This window comes from Oncorhynchus mykiss, chromosome 9 (genome assembly GCF_013265735.2).
Source record: "Oncorhynchus mykiss isolate Arlee chromosome 9, USDA_OmykA_1.1, whole genome shotgun sequence".
NCBI lineage: Eukaryota > Metazoa > Chordata > Actinopteri > Salmoniformes > Salmonidae > Oncorhynchus > Oncorhynchus mykiss.
This window is the reverse complement of record NC_048573.1, coordinates 52,670,467-52,686,932: the sequence shown is the minus strand read 5'-3', so window position 1 is coordinate 52,686,932 and position 16,466 is coordinate 52,670,467. Positions and strand designations below refer to the sequence as shown.

Sequence of the window (16,466 nt, the reverse complement as noted above, 5' to 3'; positions counted from 1 at the left end):
AATTTCCACGAACTCCATACATGAATGCTCTTGGAAATAATCGTGTGCTTCCAATAACAACGCAACGATTTTTTTTTCTGATGTAAAAAGGAACTGCTAAATAAAATCCAATAACCTCGTGGATTGTACAATTGTTTTATTGTCCAAGACAGGCATTTTGTGCTGGAACTATCAAGCCTATACCATGCCATATTCCTTTACGCCTTCAGTCTTGGTCGACCCTGGATTATCATGCGGCACCATTTTATTATCCACACTTCTTCAAATGATCATGGAATAAATAAACGGAATAAACAAGTCTAACGTTGGAGGCAGGCAAATAAATACCTTACTGTGAAATACAAACTGCGCATACTAATAGTGGCCAGAAAACTGTTCTCAAAAGATAGAAAAGGACTGATAAAAAATCTGCTCTGTAGGTGCCATAAATGTGGGCTTTAAATGAGGTAGGCCTATCTGCATTCGGCAAAAAACAGTGCCGAATAGATTTTTCCTGTGAGGCGTAATTTACATTGTCATGTTTATATTCGATGTCAATTTGAATTAGACTATTTTCCTGTCCTGCTAAGCATTCAAAATGCTTAGCAGGACAGTACTTTTGGGTGTCCAAATCAAATTTTATTTGTCACGTTTATTTGTCACGTAAGGTCTACACCTTACAGTGAAATGCTTACTTACAGGCTCTAACCAATAGCGCAAAAAAGGTATTAGGGGAACAATAGGTAAGTAAAGAAATAAAACAACAGTAAAAGGACAGGCTATATACAGTAGCGAGGCTATAAAAGTAGCGAGGCTACATACAGACACCGGTTAGTCAGGCTGATTGAGGTACAGACACCGGTTAGCCAGGCTGATTGAGGTAGTATGTACATGTAGATATGATTAAAGTGACTATGCATATATGATGAACAGATAGTAGCAGTAGCGTAAAAGAGGGGTTGGCGGGTGGCGGGACACAATTCAGATAGCCCGGTTAGCCAATGTGCGGGAGCACTGGTTGGTCGGCCCAATTGAGGTAGTATGTACATGAATGTATAGTTAAAGTGACTATTCATTTATGATAAACAGAGAGTAGCAGCAGCGTAAAAAGAGGGGTTGGGGGGGGGGGGGGGTCACACAATGCAAATAGTCCTGGTAGCCATTTGATTACCTGTGCCTTTTTGTCCTAGATTTGGCAGTCTGGAAGCGCTTGCCATGCGGTAGTAGAGAGAGCAGTCTTTGACTGGGGTGGCTGGGGTTTTTAACAATTTTTAGGGCCTTCCTCTGACACCGGCTGGTGTAGAGGTCCTGGATGGCAGGCAGCTTAGCCCCAGTGATGTACTGGGCCGTATGCACTACCCTCTGTAGTGCCTTGCGGTCAGAGGCCGAGCAATTGCCTTACCAGGCAGTGATGCAACTGGTCAGGATGCTCTCGATGTTGCAGCTGTAGAACCTTTTGAGGATCTCAGGACCCATGCCAAATCTTTTTAGTTTCCTGAGGGGGAATAGGCTTTGTCGTGCCCTCTTCACGACTGTCTTGGTGTGTTTGGACCATTCTAGTTTGTTGTTGATGAGAATGGGGGCGTGCTCGGTCCTCCTTTTTCTGTAGTCCACAATCATCTCCTAAGTCTTGGTTACGTTGAGGGATAGGTTGTTATTCTGACTCCACCACCCAGCTCCTCCCTATAGGCTGTCTTGTCATTGTCGGTGATCAGGCCTACCACTGTTGTGTTGTCTGCAAACTTAATGATGGTGTTGGAGTCGTGCCTGGACGTGCAGTCATGAGTGAACAGGGAGTACAGGAGGGGGCTGAGCACGCACCCCTGGGGAGCTCCAGTGTTGAGGATCAGCGTGGCAGATGTGTTGCTACCTACCCTCACCACCTGGGGGTGGCCCGTCAGGAAGTCCAGGATCCAGTTGCAGAGGGAGGTGTTTAGTCCCAGGATCCTTAGGTTTAGTGATGAGCTTTGAGGGTACTATGGTGTTGAACGCTGAGCTGTGGTCAAAGATAGCATTCTCACATAAGTGTTCCTTTTGTCCAGGTGGGAAAGGGCAGTGTGGAGTGCAATAGAGATTGCATCATCTGTGGATCTGTTTGGGTGGTATGCAAATTGGAGTGGGTCTAGAGTTTATGGGATAATGGTGTTGATGTGAGCCATGACCAACCTTTCAAAGCACTTCATGGTTACGGAAGCGAGTGCTACGGGTCTGTAGTCATTTTGGCAGGTTGCCTTTGTGTTCTTGGGCATAGGGACTATGGTGGTCTGCTTGAAACATGCTGGAATTACAGACTCAATCAGAGACATGTTGAATATGTCTGTGAAGACACCTGCCAGTTGGTCAGCGCGTGCCCGGAGCACATGTTCTGGTAATCCATCAGTCTGGCCCCGCAGCCTTGTGTATGTTGACCTGTTTAAAGGTCTTACTCACGTTGGCTACAGAGAGCATGATCACACAGTCGTCCAGAACAGCTGATGCTCTCATGCATGCCTCAGTGTTGCTTGCCTCAAAGCGAGCATAGAAGTGATTTAGCTCATCTGGTAGACTCGTGTCACTGGGCAGCTCGCAGCTGTGCTACTACCCTTTGTAGTCTGTAATCGTTTGCAAGCCCTGCCACATAAGACGAGCGTCAGAGCCGGTGTAGTATGATTCAATCTAGGAAAATGTATGGAGTGAAAAGTAAAATATTTTCTTAAAAGGAATGTAGTGAAGTAAAAGTAAAAGTAGTCAAAAATATGAATAGAAAAGTAAAGTACAAAAAACACTTAAGTAGTACTTTAAACTATTTTTTATTTAAGTACTTTACACCACTGATAATCAATAATAATACAAAATATAATCGAAGACTGATGCTCTAAGAGTCCCAGCACAAACAGTTTCTTCCCATGTCAATTAGTCTAACTCTGGTGGTCTTTGCCAGGTGTCAGGCATCTCCTCTGGTTCTTACTCCTCTGAGAATGTGGTAACTGGTAACTTCCTCCATATCCTGCATAAATACACACATTTCTATTATGTAAGATACATTGAAATGACAGAAATATTTAGATAAATTGATAAACGTACAACAAGCTGGAATAGCACGGTCAATTGAGGGACACTCATTCTCACCTGTGTTGTAGCATCCAATAGGTCTCTGGAGGGTATCAGACAGCTAGCCTCACCGAGGAAGCACAGGATGATGTGGACCACATCTGCCCAGCGGCCGACAATCAGCATCAGGACCATGAGCCTCCCCCAAGAGTAGAAAATAATTATCATCAGCTTTCTCAATGAGAATGACAACAATATGCTTGTCCTTTACTTGCTTTCTGCTATGTACAAAATACCAAATAGTCTCTGACATTCTGCTGCTTAAAAGTTTAACCATGTAGTCTACTGTATGTTCAGTCTCTCACCCTGCATATACACCACCAGCAGTGTGTAGCAGATTGTCAGTGGAGTCCAGAACCTGAGGGGGGCAATGGCAGCCACTGCAAAGGTCCCTGGTCAGGCGCGGTAACAGAAAGCAACCTGATGTTAGCAGTGTCATGCACACTCCACAGTAACACAGTAGACTGTGTAGTCTGTGCAGTGCCATGACATGGAGTCGTAGGCGCCCAGGAACCAGCTCAGTTCTGCAGCGAGGAGCAGGCAGAGCCGGAGCTGTGGCGCCCCCTCGTGGAGAAAATGGAGACCGCAGCTGAGAGCACAGCCCAAGGAGAACTGACATTCATTTATTTTTTTTACCTTTATTTAACTAGGCAAGTCAGTTAAGAACAAATTCTTATTTTCAATGACAGCCTAGGAACAGTGAGTTAACTGCCTGTTCAGGGGCAGAACGACAGATTTGTACCTTGTCAGCTCGGAGATTTGAACTTGCTAGCCAATGCTCAGGTTACTAGCCCAATGCTCTAACCACTAGGCTACATTGGACCAGCAGCTGCTGTAGGAACCTACTGGACTCCTGCAGATTCAGAGAGCGGGAGGGAAATTAATTAAGAGGAGAGATGAATAAAGGCTGATGAATGTGAGAATGATTTTCATGTAATTTTTAGTGACAAGTATGCTATTATAATGCTCACTGGTCCAGCTGTGACCTAAGCTGACATTGTTCTGAGGGAGAACTCTAGAACCACCAGGGATGCAACCCGAGAGCCCACTACAGACTGCATCACCGGCAGGAACAAGAACTGGAGAGCTTCACTTAGCCCAATTTTAGTACTGGCTTGATGCCTTGGTATTTTCTGCATAGATGTATCTCTACTGCTGCCGTCATTATTTGAACTGAGTAGAGAGAGTAACTTGAGACAGTATACATTTCAAGGCAGTGAAATACAAAACAATGATTTCTAAGGATACATTGATTACTGTTGCCAATGTAAATCGTATAACAGTCTGTTCATAGTGATGAATAGAAGCATGTTATTCAACAGCACAAATTAGTAAACTGTACATCAATAGTCCTAAGGTTAGTAGGGAAAATGACAGTTATCCACATCCACATCTTGGATATCCTTTGGTCCACTTCTCAAGTGTTTGTTTTTTATGAGTCCCTCCCTATCTATGAAATGGTAATTGCATTCAGATTATAATTCTAGGGCAAGAGGAGGTTTAGCAACAATCGATTTCGAGTTTGTTTGCTAGTCAAATGGATGTAAAATTGTAACGTGTGAAACAAGTATAACAGCTAACAATATAGCCTAACCTATACACTGAAGCTACCTATGTAACTAACATGTAATAACATAGGTATTATTATACACTCGTTACTGAGACACGTGGAATCATGTCTTCTCATATGATCTTTCGGGACATTACCATTGGCGTATACGTTTCTCACCTTTCAGCCTTTAAGAATTAAGTGTACTGTCATCAGGTTACAGAGAGCAGAGATCCCACATGCGCAGTCCTGTATATTACCAAGAATATTTGATCACCTGACATCTCCAAAATTGACGTATTCAACAAAATGGTTCTTCAAATAAAGGTAGACTACAGCATGAGTGGTAACCTGCAAAAGGGCATTTACAATAAACCAAGAAAGGATCAGGCCAAGCGCCGACCTACCTGGGGTAGCCTAGAGAACGATACACAAATCTCACCTTAGAGTAGACTGTCCAGAGGGTTTGCGTCCAGCGTTAGCCATCCTGATAAACTCGGAAGAAATTAGGTAATGAAGGATAACATTTGCGGTAAATCGCTTCAATATTAGCCTAACGTTTCCCTATATCTATAGTTTCGATATCAAACCTGTTGAAATTATAGGCTATTTTCGGAAATAGGTAATTTCATAGCAACAATTATATTTCGATAAAAGATAAGACCACGCCCGCTTATCAATTGACAGGATACTTCAATAATTTCAAAATGTAAATTTCTACCTCGGCTGTTTATGTCCCTATGATTAAATAACACTGAGCTTTGCTCATTCATTGTGCTGTTCATAGGTCAGAGTCATGGGCAGACATTTTATTTTTATTTAACCTTTATTTAACTAGGCAAGTCAGTTAAGAACAAATTCTCATTTACAATGACGGCCTACCAAAAGGCAAAAGGCCTCCTGCGGGGATGAGGCTGGGATTAAAAATAAAATCAAAATATAGGACAAAACTCACATCACAACAAGAGAGACAACACTACATAAAGAGAAACCTAACATGCTGACTACACCGCTTGCGTCACGTGCTTGAGCATTGCAAAATCAATTTAAACATACATGTTATTCAATTATTGCACCCACACTGCTCGTGTGGCATCGAGCGTCTGTGTTGCCAAGTGCTAAAATAGAAGTCAGTTCTATTTGTACCGCTGATCGTGGTGCAAATCCTGCCTCTCCCATCTCCTCATTGGTTTATAGAAACAGATACCCACATGCCATCTCCTCATTGGTTATACCCACATGGGCGATCGAAAGACAACTGAGTTTGTCGTCGTGGTAATACTATGAAGGTTTAGATGCCAATCGCCATATAAAGTCCAAAGAAGAAAGAGCCTGGAAGGAGGAGAGATGACTAGAAACAATTCGGTTGACTGTTTTATGTGTGGATTAATTGTCGGAATAGAGGACCTTGTGCATTTCAGGTAAAATAACAACTCAACGTTTATATCCCAGGACAAATTACCTAGCACCAGCAAGCTAGCTAAAAATGACAAATTCACCATGATTTATGATCAGATCCACTATCTCCTGGGTCCATGTGGTTCCTATCAGGAATAGATATAGGTATCACATGCAGACTTTGATTGCTTTCTTACTCACCTGATATTGATGATATTTGTATTGTACTTTTCCTCACCTGCCTTTGGGGTATATGGCAAATACCAGGTCCTCTAGATATACTTAGAATTTCTCCACTTGTTCCCAGTGTGAGACTATGGGCTCCAGCAATTGGATCCCTTGTATCTCCTTCAGGGGTCAACGGGTCCTTCTCCACTATTTTTCACCTGTGGTGTGAGAGATCAAATAGGTGGAATGGTAGGAGTACGGATGGACGGTGGACCTCATTAGGCTATTATCTATCTTAGTAAACTGAACTCTGTTCATTAAGTAGATGGCGACTCGACTAAAGTGAGTTTAGAGCAGTGATTAATTTGAGCCGGATCTAAAGCCACTGTAAGTAGTTTGGTTAGGGGCGCCACTTTCTCTGGGGACATTCTGAAATTGCATCCCCCCCCCCCCCCCCCCCCCACAGTTTTATCATTGGAATGTGATTCAAAACAAGGCAACAGTTTGCTTTAGGAACCCACCTCCGAGCAGTCGGGTAAGCTGTTTGGAGTGTTTATCCTACTTGATAAAAAAAACAATTATGTACCCCTCACTTTTAAATTCACAGTTAGGCCCCTGAGTTTGGGGGTGGATGTTGAATTATTTTGTTTTGCTATATACACCCTCAAATAATTGTTACTTTTTGAGATGTAAAAATTATAATAAAACAAATTATAATAAAAGCAATCAAAGTTCCTTCGAGTTCCCCCCCGACCCCGCAAAAGTAATGTGAAAAAATAGATTTTCAGCCCGGGCATGATATTCTAATGGTTGATTCGCGTTGGGCCGGCCCAGGTTTATGGTTTGCTTAACATTGTAACCTGGAGATCAACGCCTGGCTGTGTGAGAGGCACACCTGTATCTCTTACAGAACTAGAATGAGATTCTCTTTAAATTATCTCTCGCCCTCTCTCAACTGTGATAGACCAAGACATGAGCCTGCAACTCTCATTTTATAGGCTTTTGGCACCAACGCATCGATCATCACCCCCAAGTGAGCTGCACATCATTGGGTGAATTCAGTGAAACTGGGAAGCATTTTTAGGACTATAATTTCCTCTTCATATTGTAGCCTACAATACGTGTCTGGACACACCTAAGCCTAAGCTATTTATGGATTCAAGACAAGGTCGTTTTTATTGATCTCAAATTCTCAGTTTGTCAGCGTCAAAGTAGCCTGTCATTTCGATCATTTGTACAGTATGCCCAAAAAAACATTCTGCGAACATCTCCAGTTATGTAAATGAAATGCGTTTATAAAAGGACCTAGGTAAAAACAGATTCAGGTTGGATATTCGATAGATATTCGCCTGTAGTTTTCCTTACGTCCACCAACAGCAGTTAGGGACCGTCAACATAGTGACAAATCAACATTTTCAAATTTCAATAGCTCTTTAACCAATACTCCTAAAACTTTCAAAACTGGTTCTAGCTCTCCCGATGGCATAGACACACATTGCACACACTTTTTTGTTGATTTACATCTCGCACTATTTTTTATTATAATTATTTTTTAATTAATTTCAATAGCAATTTGGTCATGTGACCTACTGACTTCAAAAAAGGTTCAGAATGTACACTCAGAGGGCCTACACATTGCACACCCTTCCCTTAAGTTTATTCCCCCCCCCCCCCCCCCCCCCCCCCCCCCCCCCCCCCCCCCCCACGTGTGTCAAAACGAGTGCGCCCCACATGTGGTTGTGTGCAGAAGGCTACTCCAGTGGTTATAGGCCTGCATCTGTTTGCATTTATTTAATTGGAGAGTTGAATAAATAATTGATTTAATTTACTATAAGGATGCCTAATGCCCAAACAATCAAATTCATTTTATTCTCAGTCAAGATGGTGATGGCAAGAGCTTTTAATGTTGTTTTTCTCTTGTTATTGACCCTGAGAGGGATAACTTAGTCCTATCCTTTGGCTTAAAAAAACAAGAGGTGGGCCTATCACGCTGGCCAGGACAAATCATCAATGTATGCTTTAGAAGTGTCTCATCTATAAATGCACTAAAGAGGAACATACTGAAGATGCACATGCTCCACAGGATGTTGTTGGCACCTTAATTGGGGAGGACGGGCTCGTGGTAATGGCTGGAGCAGAATCAGTGGAATGGTATCATATACATCAAACACATGGCTTGATGCCATTCCATTTGCTATGTTCCAGGCATTATTATGAGCCGTTCTCCCCTCAGCAGCCTCCACTGCCACGCTTGACCCCAGAATCTTTTCACATGTGTATTTTCAAAGGATAAAGCAAAGAACATTAACAACCTATTAGTTAGGAACACTATAAGAATATGGAAGAAATTAAACCGATTCTCCACAATAAATTGGTCCACATGGAAACCGTAAATTACTTGGTAATAGGAAATACATTTATTTCCATGACAGAATTCAAAAGTAATTATGGACTGACCAATGTAGATGTTTTCAAATAAAGTACATGCAACTTAAAAGTTTCATGTCATTACATTATGATTTGAAATCTTTTGAACATTTTGAGGGAATCCTATTTGAGTCAGAAAAGGATACTCATATGATAGGTAAGATATCCAAATTTTACAGCACAACGACAGAGTCATGTCTTAAGTGTAAAACGAACAATGACTCAAAAATCCATTACTTCTGGGAATGCTATGAAGTCCAAAAGTTATGAGCGCCATTAGAAAGTTGGCTGTCAGAAGTATTACAATGTACACTGAGTATACAAAGGACACCTGCTCCTTCCATGACATAGACTGACCAGATGAATCCAAGTGGAAGCTATGATCCCATATTGATGTCACCTGTTAAATCCACTTCAATCAGTGTACAGTGCCTTCGGAAAGTGTTCAGACCCCTTGACTTTTATTTACAGTGCCTTGCGAAAGTATTCGGCCCCCTTGAACTTTGCGACCTTTTGCCACATTTCAGGCTTCAAACATAAAGATATAAAACTGTATTTTTTTGTGAAGAATCAACAACAAGTGGTGCACAATCATGAAATGGAACGACATTTATTGGATATTTCAAACTTTTTTAACAAATCAAAAACTGAAAAATTGGGCGTGCAAAATTATTCAGCCCCTTTACTTTCAGTGCAGCAAACTCTCTCCAGAAGTTCAGTGAGGATCTCTGAATGATCCAATGTTGACCTAAATGACTAATGATGATAAATACAATCCACCTGTGTGTAATCAAGTCTCCGTATAAATGCACCTGCACTGTGATAGTCTCAGAGGTCCGTTAAAAGCGCAGAAAGCATCATGAAGAACAAGGAACACACCAGGCAGGTCCGAGATACTGTTGTGAAGAAGTTTAAAGCCGGATTTGGATACAAAAAGATTTCCCAAGCTTTAAACATCCCAAGGAGCACTGTGCAAGCGATAATATTGAAATGGAAGGAGTATCAGACCACTGCAAATCTACCAAGACCTGGCCGTCCCTCTAAACTTTCAGCTCATACAAGGAGAAGACTGATCAGAGATGCAGCCAAGAGGCCCATGATCACTCTGGATGAACTGCAGAGATCTACAGCTGAGGTGGGAGACTCTGTCCATAGGACAACAATCAGTCGTATATTGCACAAATCTGGCCTTTATGGAAGAGTGGCAAGAAGAAAGCCATTTCTTAAAGATATCCATAAAAAGTGTTGTTTAAAGTTTGCCACAAGCCACCTGGGAGACACACCAAACATGTGGAAGAAGGTGCTCTGGTCAGATGAAACCAAAATTGAACTTTTTGGCAACAATGCAAAACGTTATGTTTGGCGTAAAAGCAACACAGCTCATCACCCTGAACACACCATCCCCACTGTCAAACATGGTGGTGGCAGCATCATGGTTTGGGCCTGCTTTTCTTCAGCAGGGACAGGGACGATGGTTAAAATTGATGGGAAGATGGATGGAGCCAAATACAGGACCATTCTGGAAGAAAACCTGATGGAGTCTGCAAAAGACCTGAGACTGGGACGGAGATTTGTCTTCCAACAAGACAATGATCCAAAACATAAAGGAAAATCTACAATGGAATGGTTCAAAATAAACATATCCAGGTGTTAGAATGGCCAAGTCAAAGTCCAGACCTGAATCCAATCGAGAATCTGTGGAAAGAACTGAAACTGCTGTTCACAAATGCTCTCCATCCAACCTCACTGAGCTCGAGCTGTTTTGCAAGGAGGAATGGGAAAAAAATTCAGTCTCTCGATGTGCAAAACTGATAGAGACATACCCCAAGCGACTTACAGCTGTAATCGCAGCAAAAGGTGGCGCTACAAAGTATTAACTTAAGGGGGCTGAATAATTTTGCACGCCCAATTTTTCAGTTTTTGATTAGTTAAAAAAGTTTGAAATATCCAATAAATGTTGTTCCACTTCACGATTGTGTCCCACTTGTTGTTGATTCTTCACAAAAAATACAGTTTTATATCTTTATGTTTGAAGCCTGAAATGTGGCAAAAGGTCGCAAAGTTCAAGGGGGCCGAATACTTTCGCAAGGCACTGTATATTCAGACCCTTTGCTATGAGACTCATAATGTAGCTCAGGTGCATCCTGTTTCCATTGACAATCGTTGAGATGTTTCTACAACTTAGATTTCACCGGTGGTAAATTCAATTGATTGGACATTATTTGGAAAGGCACACATCTCTCTATATAAGGTCCCACAGTTGACAGTGCACGTCAGAGCAAAAACCAAGCCATGAGGCGAAGGAATTGTCTGTAGAGCTACGGGACAGAATTGTGTCGAGGCACAGATCTGGTGAAGGGTACCAACAAATTCTACAGCATTGAAGGTCCCCAAGAACACAGTGGTCTCCATTATTATTAAATGGAAGGAGTTTGGAATCACCAAGACGTTTCCTAGAGCTGGCCGGCAGGCCAAACCGATGGTCACTCTGACAGAGCTCCAGAGTTCCTCTGTGGAGATGGGAGAACCTTCCAGAAGGACAACCATCTCTGCAGCACTCCACCAATCAGGTCTTTATGGTAGAGTGGCCAGACACAAGCCCCTCCTCAGTAAAAGGCACATGACAGCCCGCTTCGAGTTTGCCAAATGCACCTAAAGACTCTCAGACCATGAGAAACAAGATTCTCTGGTCTGATGAAACCAAGATTGAACTCCTTTGCCTGAATGCCAAGCGTCACATCTGGAAGAAAGCTGGCACCATCTGTAGGGTGAAGCATGGTGGTGGCAGCATTGGTGGTGCATGGTGGTGGCAGCATTATTCTGTGGGAATGTTTTTCAGTGACAGGGACTGAGAGACTAGTCAAGATTAAGGGAAAGATGAACGGAGCAAAGTACAGAGAGATCTTTGAAAAAGACAATGCAGTGGCTTCGGGACAACCTCTCCCTCAAAGTGATCAAGACAAAGGAGATGATCATGGACTACAGGAAAAGAAGGGCCGAGCACACCCTCATTCTCATTGACGGGGCTGTGGTGGAGCAGGTTGAGAGCTTCCAGTTCTTTTATGTCCACATCACCAACGAACTGTCATGGTCCAAACACACCTAGACAGTGGTGAAAAGGACACGACAACGCCTATTCCCCCTCAGGAGACTGAAAAGATTTGGCATGGGTCCTCAGATCCTCAAAAAGTTCTACAGCTGCACCATCGAGAGCATCCTGACTGATTGCGTCACCACCTGGTATGGCAACTGCTCGACTTCTGACCTCAAGGCACTACATAGGGTAGTGCTTAGGGCTCAGTACATCACTGGGGCCAAGCTTCCTGCCATCCAGGACCTCTATACCAGGCAGTGTCAGAGAAAGCCCCTGAAAATTGTCAAAGACCCCAGCCACCCAAGTCATAGAATGTTCTCTCTAATACCGCAAGGCAAGCAGTACCGAGCGCCAAGTCTAAGTCTAAAAGGCTTCTTAACAGCTTCTACCCCCAAGCCATAAGACTCCAGAACAGCTACCCAGACTACGTATTTGCGTTGACCTTCACCCCCATTTTTACGCTGCCGCTACTCTCTGTTTATTATCGATGCATAGTCACTTTTACCTCTAACTACATGGACATATTACCTCAATTACCTTGACTATAACATACTTCAGTTTATTTAGTAAAAACTTTTTTTTAACTGCATTGTTGGTAAAGGCTTGTAAGTAAGCATTCAGCGCCTGTGACAAATACTTAAGGACATCTCTGAATGTCCTTAAGTTGCCCAGCTTGAGCCCGGACTTGAAGACGATCTAACATCTCTGGAGAGACCGGAAAATTACTCTGCAGCGATATTCCCCATCCAACCTGACAGAGCTTGAGAGGATCTGCAGAGAAGAATGAGATAAACTCCCCAAATACAGGTGTGTTAAGCTTGTACTGTCATACCCAATAAGACTGGAGGCTGTAATTGCTGCCAATGGTGCTTCAACAAAGTACTGAGTAAATGGTCTGAATAATTATGTAAATGTGATATTTCATTTTTTTTATTTGTAAAAAATTAGTAACATTTCTAAAAAGCTGTTTTTGCTTTGTCATTATTGGGTATTGTGTGTAGATTAATGAGGGAAAGAAATATTGGATACATTTTAGAATAAGGCTGTAACATCCGAAGATACTGTATATGAAGGGGAGAAGACAGGTTAAAGAAGGATTTTTAAGCCTTGAGACAATTGCGGCATGGATTGTGAAGGTGTGCCTTTGAACGGGGTATGGTAGTACAGTACGTACCAGGAAGGAAGGAAAAGAGAAGAGGTGAAAAAGGAACATCAGCGATTTATTGTATTGTTAAAAAAATGTACGTCTTGTGAATACATGCCCACTAAAAAGCTTGAGGATTGATCAATACTATTTTCATTGTAGCTGTTTATGTAGTGTATCAACAACTTACATAATATGTTTAGTCAATATGAGACAAAAGATATGTAAAGATCCATCTCGATATCTCATGCTGTAGATAATACTTAATATATGCATGTATATATGAATGAATATGAATATATGAATGTCAATGGAATTGTGCAGCCAGACAAAATAATTCAGGTATTTTCTTATTTGAAAAATGTCAACAGCTGTTTTTTTTATTTTTATTATTATTATTTTTTTACAAGAAACTCACCTATCAGCAATAGAAAGTGAAAGGTTTGAGTGAGCTTGGGTGGGATGGTATTCTCCACCTACTCCTCAAGATCCAGAGGAGTATCAATTCTCATCGATAAAACAGTCATTTAGGTCTACAGAGATTACTACAGACCCAAATGGACATTTTATAATGGAAATGGAAATCTGCCACAAGAAAAAGTTAACTTTACTGAATTGCTATTGCCCAAAATGAAGACAACCTTAAGTTCATTAACAAAACGTATACTTAAACTATCTCAGTGTAGCGGGAATATTGTATGAGGGGGTAGGTTAGACAAGTCATCAACTAAACTATCTTCTCACCCTAACATGTCTAAGGTATTAAACCTCAACATCAAAGAGATGGGTCTACATTCGGAAAGTATTCAGACCCCTAGACTTTTTCCACATATTGTAACGTTAGAGCCTTATTCTTAAATGGATTAAATTGCTTTTTCAATCTACACACAATACCCCATTATGACAAAGCAAAAGCATTTTTTTTTTTGCAAATGTATTAAACATAAAAAACGGACCCTTTATACTTTTTGAAGCACCTTTTGCGGAGATTACAGCATTGAGTCTTCTTGAGAATGTCGCTACAAGCTTGGCACCCTTGTATTTGGGATGTTTCTCCCATTCTTCTCTGCAGATCCTCTCAAGCTCTGTCAAGTTGGATGGGAAGCGTAGCTGCACAGCTATTTTCATGTCTCTCCTGAGATGTTAGATCGGGTTCAAGTCCGGGCTCTGGCTGGGCCACTCAAGGACATTCAGAGACTTGTCCCGAAGCCACTCCTGCCTTGTCTTGGCTGTGTGCTTAGTGTTGTTGCCCTGTTGGAAGGTGAACCTTTGCCCCAGTCTGAGGTCCTGAGTGTTCTGGAGCAGGTTTTCATCAAGGATCTCTCTGTACTTTGCTCCGTTCACCTTTCCCTTAATCCTGACTAGTCTCCCAGTCCCTGCTGCTAAAAACATCCCCACAGCATGATGCTGCCACAACCATGCTTCACAGTAGAGATGGTGCCAGGTTTCCTCCAGACGTGACGCTTGGCATTCAGGCCAAAGAGTTCAATCTTGGTTTCATCAGACCAGAGAATCTTGTTTCTCATGGTCTGAGAGTCTTTAGGTGCCTTTTTGCAAACTCCAAGCGGGCTGTCATGTGCCTTTTACTGAGGAGTGGCTTTCGTTTGGCCACTCTACCATAAAGATCTGATTGGTGGAGTGCTGCAGAGGTGGTTGTCCTTCTGGAAGGTTCTCCCATCTCCACAGAAGAACTCTGGAGCTCTATCAGAGTGACCATTGGGGTCTTTGTCACCTCCCTGACCAAGGCCCTTCTCCACCGATTCCTCAGTTTGGCCGGGAGGCAAGCTCTTGGAAGAGTCTTGGTTGTTCCAAACTTCTTCCATTTAAGAATGATGGAGGACACTGTGACCTTGGGGACCTTCAATGCTGCAGACATTATTTTGTATCCTTCCCCAGATCTGTGCCTCGACACAATCCTGTCTCGGAGCTCTATAAACAATTCCTTCGACCTCATGGCTTGGTTTTTGCTCTGATATGCACTGTCAACTGTGGGACCTTATATAGACAGGTGTGTGCCTTTCCAAATCGTGTCCAATCAATTGGATTTACCACAGCTGGACTCCGATCAAGTTCAAAAACATTTCAAGGATGATTAACGGAAATAGGATGCACCTGATCTTATTTTCGAGTCTCATAGCGAAGGGTCTGAATATTTATTTCTAAAAACCTGTTTTACCTTGTCATTGTGGGGTATTGTGTGTAGATTGGTGAGGAAGGAAAATAATTTAGTCAATTTCAGAATAAGGCTGTATCAAAACAAAATGTGGAAAAGGTTAAGGGGTCTGAATACTTTCCGAAGGCGCTGTATGCGAACTGTAGAGATAAACATCCAACTGAAAGAAAACACTCTCATACCCACAATTCATATTCAAGAATTTACCTTTTTATTGTAAACTTTTCTTTAATTGACTGTGTTTGAAGACAGACAGGGATGCCCTCTGTCCAGTTATTGATTTGCTCTGGCCATAGAACCCCTAGCTTCAATAATTAGTACTCATATAGAGTTTGGTGGAGAACAATGTGATATCATTGTATGCAGGTTACATTTTACTGTATTTATCTGAACAAGAACATTGTCAGTCATTTATTTTGCAACTCTTGGACACATAAGGTGCTGTATCAGAATTCAAAATTAATTGGGAGAAAACTGAAATAATGCCCATTTCTAATTATGACTTGTCAAGCTTGAAAAGTAGATTTCAGTGGAACTGGACAAAGACACATATGAAATACCTGGTTGTATGGATACCATGCAATGGAGGTGGACGATAAAATCAACTAGTTTCCTTTACTAGATAAGATTGAATCAGATGTTCAGAGACAGAGAACTCTCCGTATTTCTATGTTCGGTAGGGTCAACATAATCAAAATGAATATATTTCCATGGTTAATATGCACTGCTCAAAAAAATAAAGGGAACACTAAAATAACACATCCTAGATCTGAATGAATTAAATTCTTATTGAATACTTTTTTCTTTACATAGTTGAATGTGCTGACAACAAAATCACACAAAAATGATCAATGGAAATCAAATGTATCAACCCATGGAGGTCTGGATTTGGAGTCACACTCAAAATTAAAGTGGAAAACCACACTACAGGCTGATCCAACTTTGATGTAATGTCCTTAAAACAAGTCAAAATGAGGCTCAGTAGTGTGTGTGGCCTCCACGTGCCTGTATGACCTCCCTACAACGCCTGGGCATGCTCCTGATGAGGTGGCGGATGGTCTCCTGAAGGATCTCCTCCCAGACCTGGACTAAAGCATCCGCCAACTCCTGGACAGTCTGTGGTGCAACGTGGCATTGGTGGATGGAGCGAGACATGATGTCCCAGATGTGCTCAATTGGATTCAGGTCTGGGGAACGGGCGGGTCAGTCCATAGCATCAATGCCTTCCTCTTGCAGGAACTGCTGACACACTCCAGCCACATGAGGTCTAGCATTGTCTTGCATTAGGAGGAACCCAGGGCCAACCGTACCAGCATATGGTCTCACAAGGGGTCTGAGGATCTCATCTCGGTACCTAATGGCAGTCAGGCTACCTCTGGCGAGCACATGGAGGGCTGTGTGGCCCCCCAAAGAAATGCCACCACACACCATGACTGACCCACCG

The 16,466-nt window shown here is 42.2% G+C and overlaps 1 protein-coding gene across 1 annotated transcript; it reads right to left on the bottom strand.

Annotated features, from left to right (window-relative positions):
• Positions 1-2,730: 2,730 nt before the first annotated feature.
• On the bottom strand, positions 2,731-5,422 carry LOC110531201 (transmembrane protein 82-like). The gene is made up of 6 exons (XM_036986953.1): positions 4,059-5,422; positions 3,875-3,922; positions 3,515-3,681; positions 3,356-3,427; positions 3,088-3,244; positions 2,731-2,965 (listed from the first exon to the last, which is right to left on the bottom strand). Exons 1-6 carry the CDS (start codon positions 4,206-4,208, stop codon positions 2,903-2,905), a joined length of 657 nt encoding a protein of 218 aa, XP_036842848.1. The 5' UTR covers positions 4,209-5,422; the 3' UTR covers positions 2,731-2,902.
• Between the last annotated feature and the right edge of the window lie 11,044 nt (positions 5,423-16,466).